At 36.9% G+C, this 20,587-nt stretch overlaps 1 protein-coding gene across 2 annotated transcripts; it reads left to right on the plus strand.

The window, feature by feature from the left end:
* The first annotated feature begins 128 nt into the window (after positions 1-128).
* Positions 129-20,061, plus strand: GRL (transcription activator). Of its 2 annotated transcripts, none has more exons than XM_028213149.2 (24): positions 129-431; positions 831-1,271; positions 1,358-1,432; positions 2,751-2,831; positions 3,129-3,209; positions 3,382-3,464; positions 4,516-4,600; positions 5,087-5,212; positions 5,411-5,518; positions 5,833-5,877; positions 6,030-6,172; positions 7,685-7,817; positions 8,585-8,695; positions 8,837-8,915; positions 9,253-9,446; positions 10,379-10,524; positions 15,356-15,437; positions 15,556-15,666; positions 16,238-16,363; positions 16,445-16,584; positions 16,700-16,796; positions 17,354-18,345; positions 18,848-19,060; positions 19,434-20,061. In XM_028213149.2, the coding sequence occupies exons 2-24, from the start codon at positions 858-860 to the stop codon at positions 19,927-19,929; spliced, it is 4,161 nt and encodes a 1,386-aa protein (XP_028068950.2). In that variant the 5' UTR covers positions 129-431; positions 831-857; the 3' UTR covers positions 19,930-20,061. The 2 variants fall into 2 exon arrangements, with proteins under 2 accessions (XP_028068950.2, XP_028068951.2); XM_028213150.2 differs by having other exon boundaries at positions 154-431; positions 759-1,271.
* Positions 20,062-20,587: the final 526 nt, after the last annotated feature.

Below are 20,587 nucleotides of genomic sequence, written 5' to 3' on the forward strand. Positions count from 1 at the left end.
TAATAAATATTAAATTTTTTTTTTTTCTAAATCAGCCCTCAGAGCCTAATTCAAAGAACGCATCAATTTAAATTTAAAATTTTATTTTATTTTATTTTATTTTGTAGGTGACACCGCGACATTATACTATAATCGTGGGTGCTTGTTTTCCTCACTTTTTGTGAGAGTTTCTCAGACAAAGGAAGAGAAACGAAAGCGAAAGAAAAAAAAGAAAGAAAGAAATAAATAATCGTCTCCTCCCCAAAAACTTATCAGAAAACCAGCTCTGTTAACTAATCCAACTCTCTCTCTCTCTATGCCTACAATTTCTCTCTCTAAAACTCTCTCTTCCCGTCTTTCAGAAGCTCAGATCTGAACTCTGACCCCTCGATTACTCGCATTTCAAGCTCCAATGGCGGCGAATAGTCTATTTTGTTTCTGAACTTTAATCGGTACTCTCTCTCTCTCTCTCTCTCTCTCTGGCTCTATTTCTTTCGAATTTTACTGCATGTATAACATTTGTAGAGGCAATGTAATTTGATAATCTGGATTCAGTTGAGCATTGTAGTACAACACTGAAGTTTCTCTAAAACTTTTGGAGTAATCTGTAATTCATAACTTTAAGAAGGTATAGAATGTGAATTATAATGTATGCTTTTGGTCTACTTGTTTTTGCTTGATCGAAAAAGCTGAATTGTGAAATGAACACAACTTATTGAGTTCTTGGATTTGTGATTTAATTGATTCAAGGTTTTGAAAGGCCCTATTCCTACCTGCAGAGATATTGAATGAGTTAATCATTGCAAATGGCAAAGTCTAGGCTAAATTTTTGGGGGTCTAAATTTTTGCAGAGTTGTTGGGTGGATTAAGTAATACAAATGGCAAAGTCTAGGCAAAATTATTCGGCTCAAGATGCGTTGTCATCATCGCCCACGGCAGGAAGATCGAGGGAATGGGAAGGTCCGGCGAGGTGGACTGAGTATCTGGGTCAAGATATGACCCCTCCAATGACATCTAGGGGTTCTAGGAATGCGGGGCCGGAAGGGACAGTCCAGACTAGTGGATTGCATAAGGGATTGAACATGCAGTGGGTGTATCAGCTTACTGAAGTTGCTGAAGGGTTAATGGCCAAAATGTACAGGCTGAATCAAATTTTGGACTATCCGGATTCTGTGGGTCATGTGTTTTCTGATGCATTTTGGAAGGCAGGCGTGTTCCCCAACCATCCAAAGATTTGTGTCCTGCTCTCAAAGAAGTTTCCAGAGCATCACAGCAAATTACAGCTCGAACGTGTAAGAATTGTGACTATTTTATTGAGTTTTTTTTTTTCTTCTTGTTCATGGAAATGGCACTGAGTGCAATGGGAATATTGGTTTAGCTTGACAAGGTTGCGCTGGATGCTTTGTATGACAATGCAGAAGTTCATTTACAAAGCTTGGAACCATGGATTCAGGTACGTCCTTTTACAAATTCCTTTCCCAGCCATGAGCATGTTCAAATGTAAGAATGCTGAGGAAGTTCTATTTTACATTGGCGTATGATATGAAACATATTTTTCTGTTTTTTTTTTGTTGGGTTAGAATTAAGGTTGGAGCCTGTTACTTTGAGAACCAATGCGTGGAAGCGCAAAAACCATTATGTTGGTATACTGAAATTGGCAAAAAAGACATTGTTTTCTGTATACTCTTCTTCAAATTCCATTTTACTACTTATTAGAGTTTTGAGAAAGCTCAAATGTTATGAATGAAGATGTGAGTGAATATATATGTTAGGAATTTATTAACTTTTCAAGGTAGTTGTTGTTCTTATACATTGTAGTAAGGAAAGGAAAGCACAAAGCCTCTAAGATGCTTTTATGATTGTGCAAAAAGAAAAGGCTCGAAAGTCATAACCAAATAATTGTCTAATTCATACTCAGGCATCACTTAGTTGGTCTTGCATGTGAATCAACTAATCAAGTTTCTATCTTGGACCGTTCAACATAAATGAGCACTATCCTTTTGTGATAAGTAAAATCTCACTAGAAAAGCTGCTAAAAAGAGGGTTGCAGATCCTGTACAGTCCACATTCCAGACAGCACCTGTGCCTGTATATATCTAAAAAGTCAAGAACTAAAAAAAGGGAAATGGAAAAGTCTCACTCGTCCCAAAAGAAAATTAACGGAAACAAGTGGAATTCCTTTAAAGCAATGAATAAGAAGCCGTACACCTCAAATGACCCTTCTATTTCTCTTCCTCCAATTTCTGCACATCACACATAAAGGATCTAACAATTCAACAACTGAATAAAAAAAAATGCTAAAGTCTCACTTGTCCAAAGGAAAATTAAAGGAAACAAGCAAATTCCTTTAAAGCAATGAATAAGAAGCCATACACCTCAAACGACCCTTCTATGTCTCTTCCTCCAATTCCTCCGCATCATGCATGAAGGAGTTGCCTCTCAGTACTGACAAAATGGGTACGGTTCGGGTTTCTTTAGCCTTGAGCACACTATGATGGTATTGTTTTTGGTTGTAGTAGCACTAGTACTCCTAAGAGACAAGAAAAGAAGGAAGTAGCATTTGAGTGGGCTTTATGATCATTATTTGTGTTGGGAGCGTGATTGACAGATTGCATTCTTTTTTTATCCATTTCTCCAATCTGGGCATTTAAACTACTTTGTTGTTGAAGTTGTTGGATATTTTGATGATGTTTTTATAAGTGACACTATCATTTTAATACAAATAAGATCTTTACATGTATCTGTAATTAACTTTATTTTCTCTGGATCAGCTGCTTCTTGACTTGATGGCATTTAGGGAACAAGCTTTGCGGCTCATATTGGATCTAAGCAGTACAGTAATTACGTTGTTGGTACGTATACTAACGTGCAAAAACTAGAATATGGATGTTTTCTAACATGAACATCAAGAAAGGTATTGAAGATTGGCCTGGTTTCTGTTGCCTTTTCATGGGATTTGAAATACCCTTTTTCTTTTTTGGTATTTGTGACATGTCTATGCTAATATTTGTCTGCTTGGCATATTGTTAAAACTTATCAATATGCAAGAAAGGCTAGAGTTGCTAAATTGTTATGTCAAAGAGTGACAACAAATGTTGTCTGTGTCTAGATGATGAAATCTCTGATGACTAGGTAAACTTCTTTTGCAGCCCCATCAAAATTCTCTTATTCTACATGCATTTATGGACCTTTTTTGTGCTTTCGTCCGAGTCAATCTTTTTGCTGAGAAGGTAAGCCCACAAATCATGCATTTCTTTTATGTTCTCCATTTTGTTAATGCTATTTAAATGAGAATTTTAGTTGGTTTATCCAACATATATATGAATAAAATTTTGTAAGTATGTTTTGCAAATGTGCTTTCATTTTTAATACAACATTTCTTGTTTGATTCTTTTATTGCAGTTACCAAGAAAAATGATGTTGCAAATGTACAACCTATTGCATGCCATGTTGCGTAATGATCGAGACTGTGATTTTTATCATCGGTAGGGAATTTTTTCATGGTTATCTTGGTTGTCCCGGCTAGATGGTCGACAAGTCTTCTTCACTTTTTTGGTTCTTTTGTTTTATTTAATGGTGATATGCACTATATGTTTTCGGACGAGAGATGTGAAGAATACTTATTTTATTTATCCACTTGAGCTGATGCATGAAAAAGTTGTGAATCCACTTCTTTTGCTTCTAACATTAGAAATTCTGAGTGTGTTTGTGAGTTCCCTTAATAAACATGATAAATTAGAAGTCGATGTTATTCCCCCCCCCCCAAATATTTCTTCTGTGTACTGTACTAATACAAAAGACTTCCATCTAGACAGTAGGTTTCTGTGTTCTGCTCTGGACATTGGGCAGGTTATACTAGAATATCATTCTCTAATTAAGCAGGACATATAGATCTCCTTTTCCCCGGTTGAGATAGCAGTTAGGGGATTATATTCTGATTCACATTAATTTAGAAGTGTTACGCAGCTTGCTTGTATATGAAACTTTATGTTTTGTGATTATTCTGTGGTTGAAGTGTCACTGGAAATTATTTGAGACAAATTTGATGCTAATGTTACCAAATAATTACATTCTAGTTGTGTCATCATAAGGGGGAAAAATATAATGCTAGGCTGGACCGGTTGTCTTTCCTTGTATTTAGTTGATGGTGCTATAGTCTAATACCAACATGACAGATGCCTACTGGTTTGCGCTCATATAATCATGCTCTTAAATTTTGCAATGAATTTAGTACTTTAAGAAAGGGAGATATTTCAAGGAATGAACAGAAGTCCAGGGTGTTGAGGTATTATTGAAATACTTAAATGCTTTTGCAAACTTGATACATATGATACATGTCTTGCATCACAAGTCAGTCATCTTATTTATATATTTATTTTTTGAAAAGTACTAATCAATCAGGTTAAATTTATAATTAAGTTACACTGTGGACCCAAATAAGTTCAGATAACATGGATATTAGGATTTTCCCCTGATATACTATGAACGACATTGTTACATGTTGCAGCTGATATATTTCATTTTATTGAATTACAGGCTGGTTCAATTCATTGACTCTTATGATCCACCATTGAAAGGATTACATGAAGACTTGAATTTTGTCAGCCCTCGTATTGGAGAGGTTATATGTCTTTCCTCTTTCTGAAATAATCTCATAAGAAATTCAATTTTCTTCTAATGAAAAAATTGGCTTGGTCTTTTGCTCAACTGTTGGATTCATAATATACAGATTTTCTTTCAGGATCTTTTCACTATGAGCTTTATTAGTAGTTTGGGGTTTTTTGTACTCTTTTGTTTAGTTTCTTTCCGATCATGGTACCTATTATTGTTTGCGGGTTACTGTTTGACTCTGTCTTAGTTAGAATGATTTGAATAAATTTGAACATATATACAGTTGCTGTGATAAAGGTGGAAGATCCCATGTCCTGGAATCATGTATGTGCCTGCAAGAAACAATGAAATGGACTTATTTACATATGTGACTATTATAGTTGCTTCTTGCTTGCCATTATTATCTTTTAGTTTTTAGTTTTTTCTTCCAAAAGCGTTAATTTCAACAGTTCTTCACAATTATCATTTTGATTAAACAGCCAATATGCTTTTCCAGGTTTTAGAGGCTGTGGGTCCTATAATATTTCTATCTACAGATACCAGGAAGCTGAGAAATGAGGGTTTTCTGAGTCCATTTCATCCTCGATATCCTGACATTCTTACAAATTCAGCACACCCAATGGTAAATATGTCATTTGCTTGATGCTGAAAAATGTTGGGATGTCCTTAGCTTATTGAAATCTCCTTGATATCTCTAGTACTGTTAACTAGGACTGTTCTGTCAAAGAAAAGGATTTTTGCTTATAGCCATGCTGCAGTCTCATCACTCATCTCATCTTTACTTTTTTATTTTTCAAAATTTTTATTTTATTTTATGCAGAGAGCTCAAGACTTAGCAAATGTTACTTCTTATCGGGAATGGGTATTACTTGGGTATCTTGTTTGTCCTGACGAGCTTCTTAGAGTCACCAGCATCGACATTGCTTTGGTAAACTTGAGGCAGTTTTTTTTTTGTTTCTCTCTTGTTATTACTCGAAAGAGTTTATTTAAAGGGGAAATTACAATATAGATCCTAGGGTTTGACCCTTGTCACAAGTTAAACCCTAAGTTTTTAATTTTTTTAAAAGCAAACCTTGAATTTTTAAAAAAGTTGCAATCTTAATCCGTCTATCGCCATTAATTATTCATAACAGAAAAGTTTTCTGTTATGAATAATTATTCATAGCAAATGTTCCTTATTTTGTTTATGCTGTAGTTTTTTCCCCTTTGTTTTCCTTACACTTTTTTTGGGGTTGGTTTCAGGTTGTACTAAAGGAAAATTTAGTTCTTACATTGTTCAGAGATGAGGTGAATTCTACAAGTCACTTATTATAAACGTGGTATTTACTGAGTATTCACCCAAAAAAAAGAGAAGATATTTACTGACCTAGTTTGTCATTGCTACATATTAAATGTGCTTACCGAGCAGGTTAAATCATTGTTATATACTAAATGTGCAGTATGTACTATTGCATGAGGATTATCAATTATATGTGTTGCCACGGATATTGGAGTCAAAGAAGATGGCAAAATCTGGACGTACAAAGCAAAAAGAAGCAGATCTGGAGTACAGTGTTGCAAAGCAAGTTGAGAAGATGATAGGGTATAACTCAAACAATAGATGTTATATTTGAAAAGCATTGCACTTGGCATAAGATTTACAGGGCAATAAAGAAAATTACAATCTCTGAAGGGATTTAACAAATTTGGGGGATGTTTCTTTCTCTTTTTTCCCAAATTGTTGTTTAAGTGCATTTTATATCATACATGCACCAAAGCTCCAGCATTTCCCTTATGTTCTAGGAATGCAGAGATTGCTGCTGACTATCATTTTGAACTAGTGCAAAATATTGGTAAGCACTCTTGGCTGCCACTATGCTTAGTAGTACCATTGCAATTGCTCATGAGCTGATCATAAGTTTGTGACACAATTGTTTAAAGTCAGCTAGTGAAAATATGTGTGGTTCTGACATTTTGATACATAATAGAATAGAAATTGGATAGTAAGGTCAAGTTAGATTCGATATTCCCGTCAATGTAAACTATAAACTCTGGACATCTTTGGCTAAACTGGACATTTCTCTCCATTGATTCAAAGCATTGAACTTCTGCTAAAACTTGATGAACTGTTTATTGCTTTAAACCCGCTATAACTTGTCCTATCATCTTTGAAATGGAGGCTTCATGGTTATGGGATTAATTAGTATTTGTTTGGTGGTAGGGGGCAATACCATATTGGGTTTTTCAAGGAGGTATGGGAGGCCTCTTTTGATGTATAGTAGTCATAGTACTGCTAGTGGAATTTTTTTTTTAGATAAATTTTTAGAGGTTAGGGTTGTGCACGTGTCAGTTTGGGCAGTTTTGGGGGAAATATATTCGGTGGAACTGCCCTTATCGGGTTAACTATTTATTTCTCCAGCCACCAAACTGCACAGCCTTGGAACTGGTGGGTCAACTGAGTATTCTAGCGGTTTCAAATCAGCAGGTTGGCAGGTTGTGGATTTCTTAAAAAACACTAGCAAATTTAAGACATAGTAGGCCTGAAATAGATTGGGACCTGAGTTCCGAACTAACTAAATGGAGAAAAGAACATCCCCTGTGGTTCCTTTCCAATTTCCATGCTAAAAATTGTTTATAGTACACCAATATTTCATTAAATCAACATGCTAATGCTGAAATAGAGCACTGCCAAACACATTGTAGGGATAGCTGAAAATCCCCATGCCTTAGGGCACTGCTGAAGGTTTTAAATTGTATAACTACATCACTTATTCATACCAACCAACCAACCAAACCAAGTCTTAAGTCCTATTAATTGGGGTCGGCTATATGAATCTTTTTCCACTCGACTCTGTCAAAGGCCATTTGGGTAGTCAAATTAAGGAGATATCTATTTACTACACTAGCTCACGTCAAAAAGTGTTACTATCAATGATTCCATTTTTATGGATCATATCATCTGTATTCTCACCATAAGAAAATTTCTATAATTCTTGTTACAAAATTATATCAGATTAACTTCATTACATATTACCAATCTGCTTTGTTCCTTCTGATGCTTGTGGAACCATAGCTGTCAAATATTACATTGTTTAGTTTTTTTTGATAATTTCAGCGAAGTGCATGAACAAGCATTATTCTCTTGTGATGCCATACACCGAGAAAGGAGAATATTATTAAAGCAAGAGATTGGAAGAATGGTACTTTTTTTTACTGATCAGCCAAGTTTGTTGGCTCCTAACATTCAGGTATATTATATTTTAAAATCTTCAAGTATGCGATGCAATTTAATCATTTAAAAGATGCTTCTTCATTATAACTTTCTAGGGAACAAGAAGGTAGTTATTTTTTTGGAAGCTAAATTTTGTTACATTCTCCCTACCTTTTAAAATTTTTGTCCTTGAAATTTCATAAATGTTGATGTTTTAAATTAAGAGGTGAAATATACATTTTCGTTGCGCACTCTGATTATAAACCTACAAGACTCACGGGACCCGAACCTCAACTAAGTCAACTTTAGCTGTTACAGAAATTGTTAACCCAGTTCATCCATGAGTTTTATATGTTAAAGAGGGTTTAGTTTTTTTTTTCTTCCTAAAATAAAAAAAGGGTGGGAGGGGGGGCTAAGTTACACATGTTTGTGTAACTTAATTATTTGTAATCATCATCATGTATAATAAATAAAAAAAATTCATTAAATGTTGTACTAGGATGGGGCCTAAGTTACACATGTTTGTGCAACTTAATTATTTGTAATCATCAACATGTATAATAAATAAAAAAATTCATTAAATGTTGTACTAGTTTATGCTATGTTGTGCATTGTCATCAAATGATTTTTTTATGAAGCGTGTTCTTTGATAAGTAAAGAATTTATTATTTCATCTGCATTCAAAGAATACTTGGTTAGGTAATTGCATGCATAATCTTCAAATGTGTTGATTTACCTTTTAAAATTTGTATCATAATCATATACTTAAGAGGTGACTTCTGTGATGATTATGTGGTTCTACAGATGGTATTTTCTGCCTTGGCACTAGCTCAATGTGAGGTTATATGGTATTTCCAACATGTGGGAATTGTATCATCAAAATCTAAAGCTGCTCGAATGGTGCCAGTAGACATAGTAGGTCCAAAATTTCTTCTCTGAAGTATCAGTTAAAATTTGTTGACATTGTAGATGGTTCATGAAGCTAATTTGCTGCTGCTCAGTGTGCCTGCCTGTGGTGAAGTGCTGGACTTTGACAGGTTTAAATTTTGTTTGCAGGATCCAAGTGATCCAACTATTGGTTTTTTATTGGATGGAATAGACCATCTTTGCTGTCTAGTGCGCAAGTATATTGCAGGTTAGTTTGGGTTCTTGGTCAACCAGTTTTGCCACAATATTGAAGACATATAATGTTTAATTATTAGTGGAAATTCACCGACTTTGAATTGGCCATTTGAACTAAATCCACCACAAGAAAATGTTATATACTGACAAGTAATGTGCTTTGTCCGTAGAAAATATGGAGAGGCAATGCATTATCAAGCTTCAACTTCTCCAAATTGTAGATATCGCTTTACACATTTGTTTTGAATTTTCTAGTCTAGTTGGCATATATCAAGCGTAATGGCTTTGTTGCCAAACTAATTTTCTGCATAATGATTATATAGTAATGGAGCATTAATGACACTTTGCAGCAATTAGAGGCTATGCATTATCGTATCTATCATCATGTGCTGGTAGAATTAGATTTTTGCTGGGCACCCCAGGAATGGTGGCTCTTGACCTCGATGCAACCTTGAAAGGACTTTTCCAGCAGATAGTTCAACATCTTGAAAACATACCAAAACCACAGGGTGAAAATATATCTGCCATCACATGCGATCTGTCAGTAAGGAATCTATGCCAGCCACCTTTCATTTCTTAGTAGCATAATTAGCATCTCCCTGAGGTTTGTTGTAATATAATCATTCATGTGTTTCTGATTTGTCATTCATCTGCATTGAATTTGTGACTGCAGCATCTGTCCTACCCTGTGTAATTCTTTTTTGTTTTTCAAATGCTTTGTCTGATTTAATCTGTAAGAAACAAAGATATTGTTCTTGTATGAAGTAGAAAATCCAATTTTCATATTTTTGTTGTGATGGTGATTAGTGACTATGACTGGGATACTCAACAACGTATAAGATGTATTATGAAAGATCTGTTGTCACATAGAAAACCTTGGGAAGTTTATCATAAAGAAAACTTAAAAAATTCTTGTTGTCTGCTGTGCATGCATGAGTGCATGTTTTGTACTGAATTTCACATGCTTGATACTCCTAGATTTGTGTTGCTTAGTGCAGTGCCATCGAAATCACCACGTATTTTGAACAGATGCTTAAGTTTTTGCATTGTTATTTAGACCAAACTGCTTCTGAGGAGCTAATATATTTTTTTTAGCAATCAAGACTAAGCAATTTAGCTTGCTTATAGACAAAAGCCTTAGATTTGCTTAGATTTCTTTGCATAAAATGATTGGATTTGTAGTAAAGGAAAAAGCAATCAATCCTGAAAAAAGAAATCTAGCAGACATGGTTGTACTGATTTCATTTACATATCCTTGGTTAAGAATATGGTCAGCATACAACAATCTGACAGAAATAGTTATACAGTGATCTATGTCTCTACATTTCTTGTAATGTTTACTTTATGGATTTCCCGTATATTCTTGTCTGTTGATTGTTTTAAACAATATGTTGATTATTGCAATCCTCAAATGACCTACATTTTGCATTGATTTTTTTCCTCAATTTAAAAGTGAAATATATGTTTATTGTTCAGGAGTTGCGTAAGGATTGGTTATCTATATTGATGATTGTAACTTCTGCTCGGTCATCTATGAACATTAGACATTTAGAGAAAGCTACAGTATCTACTGGAAAGGAGGGGTTAGTGTCAGAAGGAAATGCTGCATACAATTGGTCCAGGTACTCTCCAACTCCCATTTGGTGTATGGGCTGATTATGAATGTACTCCTCACTGAAACTTGCTCATTCTTTCCACTAGGATGTAAATTTAAATTGAGACTCTTTTAATGCACTCTTAACACAATTTTTTGTTGCAGATGAGATATGAGATTGTTGTAAGACTCTGGAACTTTGAAAAATACGTCTTGAGAACTCTTATAATTAACACAATTTTTTGTTGCTTCTATGCATAAATGAGATATGAGTTTGTTGTAAAACTCTGGAACTTTGAAAAATACGTCTTGAAATGTAAATTATGCATATATGGATATTCTTATAGCCAATGGATATATTAGTGGTAAATGTTTGACCCCTGATTTGATGATGTCTATCTTCCTCTGTGAAGAAAGAGATTTCAGATATGGAAATAGATAGAATTCTGTGAGTTTTTTTAATCAAGCAATAAAGTTGTTTAGGTTCTCAGTCGAATCTATTTGCTATTTCACGGAAAGGAAAAACTAGACTTCACCATCAATTTGATTAAAAGCACCAAATGAACATAATCAATGTGCTAGTTGGTAGAGATGGTTGATTGTACTATCTTGAAACCTAAATCCATAAATATTGCACAGCGAAGTACAATTTGTGCCAGAGATATTCATGAGCCAAGTTAGCCTTGATCTTTGCTGCTTGAGTTATGACCTTGTGGCTTAGTGTGAGCTTACCTAGTTGAGCAAATCTGAGATGAGCTTGAGGGTTTGAGATTTTGTTAAAATTTATCAATAAACCTACCACCACTACCACCTCACCTACTCCACTAAACCTAACCCACTACACCACTACCACCTCACCTACTCCACTAAACCTAACCCACTACACCTACATCTATATACCCACTACACCTACATCTATATAAGGAACCATTTGTAATAGACAGATATATACAAAACAATATCAATCATAATACAAAGACAGATATATACAACAAAACAATATCAATCATAATACATAAATTCTTACATGGTATCAGAGTAAGGTTAAGAAGCTAATAATTCTGCTTCACCGGCGGGCGGCAGCCTCGCCTTGGCCGCCCGCCGGACCTCTACACATGCCTTTACTCTCTCTCTGCCAGAACCCTACATATAGAAGCTCCATTTCCTCTCTGCTGCTCGTCAAACATGGCGGCCACCGCTGGTAGCTAGTAATTCTGCTTCAGTCTAGAAAGCATCCCAGTCTTCACTGTGTTTGTTGAGTTGAAGATTTTCAAGAAGTAGACTCTGTTTGTTGATTCCCAGATCGACCCATAAACTGCAATTTTTTTTTTTTGTCATAAATCTCCAAAGAGAGATGGAGGTTGAGATCTACAAGAACCACACCTTAGAGTGGGAGATCAGCAACTTCGTCAGGATATGGCTTTCAGTGATTGTATCTCTCTGCTACTGCTATGTTTCAGCTAAGGTTGTGCCCAAAGGTCTACCTAGATTCTTTACATTCATCCCTGTGCTCTCTCTCTTTCTATTTCTTCCTCTTAATCTCCACTCTATGCACCTCGGAGGCACAAGTGCTTTCTTCATATCTTGGCTTGCCACTATCTTGTTTGCTTTTCACAAAGGCCCTCTCTCAGACCCCTCTCTCTCTGTGCCCAAATTTATTGCACTTGGTTGTTTCCCAATCAAGATCCAACAAAACCAACCTCCCAATTCCAAATCTACCCAAAACCACCAAAAAAAAAAAAAAAAAAAAAGGCCAGAAATCGCTTTGGAATTATGCTATGAAAGGTGTTCTTGTGGGTTTGTTTGTGCAAATCTATCAGTACAGTGACCACATACATCCACAGATCATACTGGTCATCTATTGCTTCCACATATACTTCATGTTGGAGATCATGCTAGCCATGGTGGCAGCCCTGGCTCGAGCCATGCTGGGTTTAGAGTTAGAACCACAGTTCAACGACCCGTACCTTTTCTCATCTCGGTTGGGGTGAAGATCTTCCAGCCCGACGGCGTCGCAGCCTTGTACTCCGGCGTCTCCGCCACCATCCTCTGCCAGACTCTCTATTCCACCACCCAAATGGGTCTCTACGAAGTCTTCAAGCAGAAATGGACCAACCCCATCTCCGGAACCCTTTGCTTTCTCTCTCTCCTATCTCTCCAGATGATGATTTTCTGTGGGCCTATCTCTCCAGAGCATTTTCTCCAATCCACTCAAAAGCATTCTCTCTCTCTCTTTACTTTTACCACTCCCACAAAACATTATCATCGTCATTCCCTAACCCACATGAGTTTGTTCCCATCTTTTCATATAACCCATCATGCATCCCACTCACTGAAATATTAAAACTATATCACACAACCACCGCAATGGTGCTCTTCTGCTCTTTTGGTTTTCACCAAAGTAATGGGCCAGCTGTCCACTCCCGTTGTTCCACTTTCTTTTCTTTTTTATCTTTCTTTTTTTTTTTTTTTTTTTATTTAAAAAAAAAAAAAAAAAAAAAACAGATTTGCACAATACACTCATTTTATTCATCTCGGGATCAACCCTGATCCACATTTTACACCCAAAAAAAAAAAAAAAAAAAAAAAAAAAAAAAAAAAAAAACAACCAAAAACAAACAACAACAACAACAAAAATACACAAAAATCACAACAACAACAGCTTTGTTTTCTTTTCTGCAGACGGCCACCCACCGACCTATTCTGCCGCCGGTCTCTTCTTTTTGCCTCCGTCCTGGGCGGTCCTTAACGGTGTTGCCTCTGTGCTTCCTAATCCACCAAGCACATTCACTCCCTGCTCCTCCACTGCAGCATACGGCGGACCTCCAAATCGGAACATCACAGTGGCCTTCCGCTTCAGCTCCTTATTTTCTGCTTTCAGCACACTTATCTCTGCTCGCGCATCCTTATACATGCGTTGGAGCAGAGCCAGCTGGGAGTTTAACTGTTGCACCTCATTTGTCCTGCTCTGCAGCCGGTACGACAAATTTGTGACCGCAGTCATGGTTTCCACGCATGACTTCAGAGTATACTGATTGGCCTCAATATCAGTTTGCACCACCATTGTTTGCTCCACCGACCGCATCGGAAAGTTCAACGGAGCAAACACAGAGGTGTTTGGTTGAGGTTCACTGGCCACCGCACCAGTTATTTCTCTTGTGGACTCATTCAGTTCTGGAAAGAGCGTAAGTAGCCCACGGGAAGAGGAGGCCATGTTTTGGGTAGCTGGACGGGAAGAAGAGGCCATGTTGCTGAGTGTTTCAGAGACGGGTTGGTTACAGAGTATTACAGAGTTTCTCTCTCAGGCAAGGAAGATTTTTTCAGAAGATTTTAGCAGGTTTTCTGCCTCAGCCTCCGCATTGATTTATATAGAACATGACGAAGAGGCCGACACGCGCACTGTCGATCACGTGCATCACCGCGTGTCTGGCGCGCCTTTTGATGGCTCGTCTTTTTATGGATTGGGCACGCCTTTTGATGGCACGCCTTTTGATAGATTGGGCACACCTTTTGAGGGTGCGACTTTATAAGGGTCCGACAAGACTCTGTAAACTGTCCCGACATAGATTCCGGTTAGTTTCTACAAGGGTCCGACAAGACTCTGTAAACTGTCCCGACATTGATTCCGGTTAGTTTCTACAAGGGTCCGACAAGACTCTGTAAACTGTCCCGACATTGATTCCGGTTAGTTTCTACAAAGGTCCAACAAGACTCCGTAAACTGTCACAACAACTGTCACAGCATTGTCTGCTACAACGGTCCGACATGACCCCATAAACTGTCTTCTACATCGGTCTGACACCGCCATCCAGTGTCCTCTACACCGTTATGACACCACCATACAGTGTCCTCTACAACGTTATGACACCCCCATACAGTGTCCTCTACAACGGTCTGACACCACCATCCAGTGTCTTCACCAACGGTCTGACACGACCATACAGTGTCTCCTATCCTCTTTTATTTTTATGTATTTTCTTGTTTTGTTACTCTCTCCAAACTCAAGTTGGTTAGTTCCTATCCCCCTTGAGTTTGCGGGGGGCTGTTAAAATTTATCAATAAACCTACCACCACTACCACCTCACCTACTCCACTAAACCTAACCCACTACACCACTACCACCTCACCTACTCCACTAAACCTAACCCACTACACCTACATCTATATACCCACTACACCTACATCTATATAAGGAACCATTTGTAATAGACAGATATATACAACAAAACAATATCAATCATAATACAAAGACAGATATATACAACAAAACAATATCAATCATAATACATAAATTCTTACATATATCTCAAATTGCTTGAAATTCAGTAATCATGTAAGGGTTCAACGTCTTTTGTGCATGGGAAATTAAGATTTTTAAGTATCCAAAGGATGATCATCAAAGGCTATACTGAAAGAAGGCTGAAAATGTTGCCTGCAAGTTGAGTACACTGAGCCAATTGGAAGACTCCAATTCAAATGTGCCACCAAGTTCTCCATTTTTCTGACTAGCTGAAAATGTTGCCTGCAAGTTGAGTACAGTGAGCCAATTGGAAGACTCCAATTCAAATGTGCCACCAAGTTCTCCATTTTTCTGACTACCTTCTGAGTTTGGCATTCTGGAAACTTTTTGTACCTGATTAGTTTTTGTTACCAGGTTTATCATGATAATGGTTTATGCCAAGTTGCATGCATGGGTTCTTTTGATTCTGCTTCAAATTATTCAGTCACCTTTATAAATACTGAAACTATAGAGAATTCATGTCAGTTCCAGCATTCAATATTGAACTTGCATTAAATGATTTGTATTTGCACATAGATTTGCAATCGATATATGTAATGATTTTTCTGTGTCAATACAGATGTGTTGATGAACTTGAATCTCAGCTATCAAAACATGGGAGTCTGAAAAAGCTTTACTTCTATCACCAGCATCTTACCACTGTAAGTTCTTGCTTTCTGTTTTTGTCTGGTTTGGACGGCCCATCCATGACACACTGCAGTTTTCACATTCATCTACAGTTACAATTCTTAGGTGTGATCCGAACTTAGCCTAAAACAGGTTTTCAGGAACACCATGTTTGGACCTGAAGGGCGTCCTCAACATTGCTGTGCATGGCTTGGTGTTGCTAGTAGTTTTCCCGAATGTGCGTCTGCAATTGTTCCCGAAGAGGTATTCAATTGTCATCCTACTCATTTAGGTATTGCATGCTCATACAAATAGGGAAACCACATGTCATAAGTTAACATGGCAACTTTCTGTTTTCTTGTTGTCCTAGAACTCTAATGTGTGACGTCATTCACTTTTTTACATCAATGACTATTTTTCATGCTGGATGAGGAAAGATGAAAAATCCTGTTGCAGTGAGTCACAATGTTGGAATGATTATTAAATTGCCATCAAATGAGCTAAAAATATATTTCATGAAGTTTGTCCTAGTTATTTAATGTTCTGAATCAATTAAGATGATACTAGTTTGATTTTATTTGGTGAATATGATTACTCTTTAAATTATGTATGATATTTAAGAACACTGTGAATTATTTGTCTGTACTGACGTGAACACTTCTAGAACAATAATCCTTTCTGTTTTCAGTGATTTATTTCACAAAATTTATATTAACAAATACCTGCTACATCTTGATTGAATTTATCATAATTGATGCTCTGCATTGCATATCTTCATCTAGAATACCAGGACTCAGAGTGGTCTACAGAATGACAGTTACTTTAATGAGTACAGGTTACTAAAATTGGTCGAGATGCAGTCCTGTATGTCGAGTCCCTTATTGAATCTATCATGGGAGGACTGGAAGGATTAATCAATATTCTTGACTCTGAAGGAGGCTTTGGCTCTCTGGAGATGCAGGTTGTTACATATTTGTTATGAGTTAGTGTAGCAAATTAGGAAGTTAGTTATATTTCGTTAGACTAATATGTAGTATTTCAGCTTCTACCGGAGCAGGCAGCTACTCTCATGAATCTGACATCAAGAGTTTCAATTCCTTCGTCAAAATCACCAAAAGGAGTGTCTGGTTTTCATTTCCCAGGCTATGAGAGCTATCCTGAAAATGACAGTTCTATAAAAATGTAAGGCATATCAATCAGATGCCAGATTTTTGTTTTACCACTTCTTCTCTTTTTTATTTTTTATTTGGTAGTGTTTATGAAATTGATAGTCAATTTGCTTTTGTGTTAATGGCAGGTTAGAAGCTGCAATGCAGAGGTTGACAAATCTTTGCTCAGTTTTAAATGATATGGAGCCTATATGTGTTCTAAACCATGTCTTTGTTCTGAGGGAGGTAAGGCGTGCTCTATTGATTCCTTGCTTAAATGATAGTGAAATTGGAGTTACATGTCTTACTGACTCCTTAATCTAATGCTTTGTTATTTTGCTAATGATGTCTCCTCTTCTCCTTTGTTAACTATTTGCCTCATCTATTTTGGTCTGTTTACATTTAGTAATAATTTATTATTATTATTATTCTCTCTCTTTTCTTGTATAAAAAGCTCAATGCCAATGTATAAGCCGGACAAGATGCAAGGGGAACAACAAAGTAAGGGGTTCCTTGCATCAGTATTTGTTGCATATACTTGTGTGCATTTCCTCTCTTAATCACCAAAGAAGAAACATCTTTAAATTTTACTAGGTCAAGTTTATCCCATTTATACTACTAACTGAAGAGAATTGCATGGACTTAGATCTGGCTAGATGGCATGCACGTAACAAATATATATATGAAATTAAGTTTTTTGTGAGTATATCTTTGCTTAAACACACACACAAACATATTGGACGTGAAGTATAACATATCTATCCCTAAACTACTTTCTTCTGAGCACCTATTTTACAATGCAGTACATGAGAGAATGCATCCTTGTGAACTTCAAGAGGAGACTGCTTGCAGTACTGAAAACTGATAACGATCTTCAGCGGCCTTCTGTTCTGGAGTCACTGATTCGTAGACATATTAGCATAGTCCATCTTGCAGAGCAACATATTAGTATGGACCTGACACAGGGTATCCGTGAAGTTTTACTCACAGAAGCCTTCTCTGGTCCAGTTTCTTCTCTGCATTTGTTTGATAAACCTGAGGAGCAGCATACTGGATCAGCCACTGAAGCTGTTTGCCACTGGTACATTGAAAACATTGTCAAAGACATGTCTGGTGCTGGAATCTTGTTTGCACCACTTCATAGATGCTTTAAGAGCACAAGGCCTGTTGGGGGTTATTTTGCAGAGTCCGTTACTGATCTCAGGGAATTGCAAGCCTTTGTTCGTATTTTTGGTGGATATGGAGTTGACAAGTTGGACACAATGATTAAAGAACACACAGCTGCACTTTTAAATTGCATTGACACATCATTGCGTGCAAACCGAGAGCTGCTAGAGGCAGTTGCTGGAAGCATGCATTCTGGTGACCGGATAGAAAGAGAGGCAAATATGAAGCAGATTATAGATATGGAGACGGTAGTTGGGTTTTGTATTCAGGCAGGGCAAGCCATAGCCTTTGATTGCCTTTTAGTAGAAGCTTCTGGAGGAGTGCTTGAAGATGGTGCACCTCTAATACACTCTTTGCTAGCTGGGGTTGTTAAGCATTTACCTGATGAAATCCCTGAGAAGAAGGAAATTAGGAGGATGAGAAGAGTGGCAAATAGTGTTGGTGTAATCACTGATCATGATACTGAGTGGGTAAGATCAATTTTGGAAGAGGTCGGAGGTGCTAATGATGGTTCATGGAGTTTGTTGCCATATTTCTTTGCTACCTTCATGACATCAAATATCTGGAACACTACTGCTTTCAATGTTGACACTGGGGGCTTCAACAACAATATCCACTGTTTGGCAAGGTGAGATGCTTTTGATTTATCATAATTCAAGAAAAAAGTTGTAGTTAAGTACTTGAAGGTATGATGAATGCTTCATTCACCCTTCACTGGGAATGAAACAGGCATAAAGATGATCCCTGTTGGGCCTTTAGCAGTATGCCATTTATCTGATCTTTCTTGAATAATTATCAGGTTGAGGAACCGCATTCTACTGTACATGTAGGATAATAATGGCACATTTATCTGATGGAAACCTCAAAGCCAATGATGACTCTGATTGCCTCTGTAATATTGTCTAATATGTATCATTTCTGTTGTTTTCCTTTTTTATGTCTAAAAATAATAATGGAATTGAAACCATCTCTGTAATTCGCCAATTTGACAGCCCTCTGTGCGACCTCAATTGAATATTGTGCCTTGTCCAGTGGATCCATTTAGTTTTGGATACAGATGTTTAAAATATGGTATTGTACCTCTCTGCTCAACATTTCTCAGATTTTCATATGCAAATGATGTCATGTAGGTGCATTTGTGCTGTGATTGCGGGAAGTGAGTTTGTTAGACTGGAAAGAGAACATCAGCAGAAACAGTCTTTTTCAAATGGCCATGTTAGTGAGACATTGGATCCTGAGATACATAACCGCTTGTCAGCTGAAACAAGTGTAAAGTCCACAATGCAGCTCTTTATTAAGTTCTCTGCAGGAATTATACTGGATTCTTGGAATGAATTCAACAGGTAAGAATGATTATCTTTTCATAACTACCGAGAGTTGGTAATATCAATCTTGCCTTCTGAGTGCAGCCTTATAACAAATGCACCTTATATCTTTGTACTGTGTTCTGTTTCTTCTTCTTCTTCTTTTGTGTGTGTATTGACTTAGCCAAACTTACCCAAGAGTTGAATTGGTCTAGTCATGTCAAGGTTCCCGGGTCATACTGAAACTTCACTCAGTCCAGTTGTTTTCAAACTAAAGTAAAAAGTGAGGTTATATACCAAAACATTCTTTTAAGGTGTATGTCGGTCTTGGTGATGATCATAATTTTCTCCTTCTATAGTAATTGCATCTGTTAGTGATTTCAAACTCTTAATATGCTGCATTTCTGCACAGATCTCATCTTGTGGCGAAGCTCATCTTCCTGGACCAATTGTGTGAGATCTCACAGTACCTCCCAAGAAGCTCGCTTGAAGCCCACGTTCCCTACCCCATTCTCCGTTCAATATATAGTCAGTACTATGCGAATTCTCCCTCCACACCGCTGGCTTTACTCAGTGCATCACCACGCCAATCGCCTGCTGTATCTCTATCACATGCATCTCCTTTAATCAGGCCACGTGGCGATTCAACTCCTCAGTCAATTGTTACTGATTCGGGTTATTTTAAGGCATCATCAGCTCACGGCCAGGATCAACCATATGACACTGATAGTGGAAGCATACGAGGTGTTGACAACAACAAACATCGGAATGTTCGGCGGAGTGGTCCGCTGGATTATAGCACGAGCCGCAAAGTGAAGTTTGTCGAAGGCTCAACATCAGGGAGCACTGGTCCCAGTCCACTGCCAAGGTTTGCTGTGTCAAGATCTGGTCCTATATCATATAAGTAGAAATGAAACCAAAACTTTAACACTAGAAGTAAATATGTGCTTAAATGTTTAGTTTTTTAGGTATTTGTAATTATCATTGAAGTGATTTATATAAATTTTGGCAATATTTATATTCAAACTCATTTCACAGCATGCTTCTTGTGCCTGGCCCTGATGAGATATAATTGATCTATGCAGCTAAAATATTCATTGGTGGAACTATATGACTTGTGCATTGTTGTGCTCACTTGCCAGCTTCTGAAATGGGTAATGCAGTAGCCCAAATAGAAGGTTATTATTTGTCCTTGGAGTTTGCACAGATTTTCAGCATGTAGAAGTGCTATATGAACATATAAATTCACAATCTTGTCTCAGGTCTCGTTTGGAATATGTTATTTTAGTAATTTTTTAATTTTTTGACTAAAATATGAATAAAAAAATAATATATTTGAAATGATTTTTTTATAAAAAGATGTGTAAAAAATAGAAAGAAAATGAAAATTTTAACTTTTTGATATAAATTACAAACTTCTTAATTTTTTTAATAATTTTTTAACTTTTAGGCTAAAACTATTACACGCCAAATGAGACCTTACTCTCAAATAATATGACAGAAGCAATTCAACTGCAACATATATGACTAAGAATAACTTGTGACGTTTATGTTTATATATTATTA

This window comes from Camellia sinensis, chromosome 9 (assembly GCF_055761805.1).
Source record: "Camellia sinensis isolate YWXY chromosome 9, ASM5576180v1, whole genome shotgun sequence".
In the NCBI taxonomy this organism is placed as follows: domain Eukaryota; kingdom Viridiplantae; phylum Streptophyta; class Magnoliopsida; order Ericales; family Theaceae; genus Camellia; species Camellia sinensis.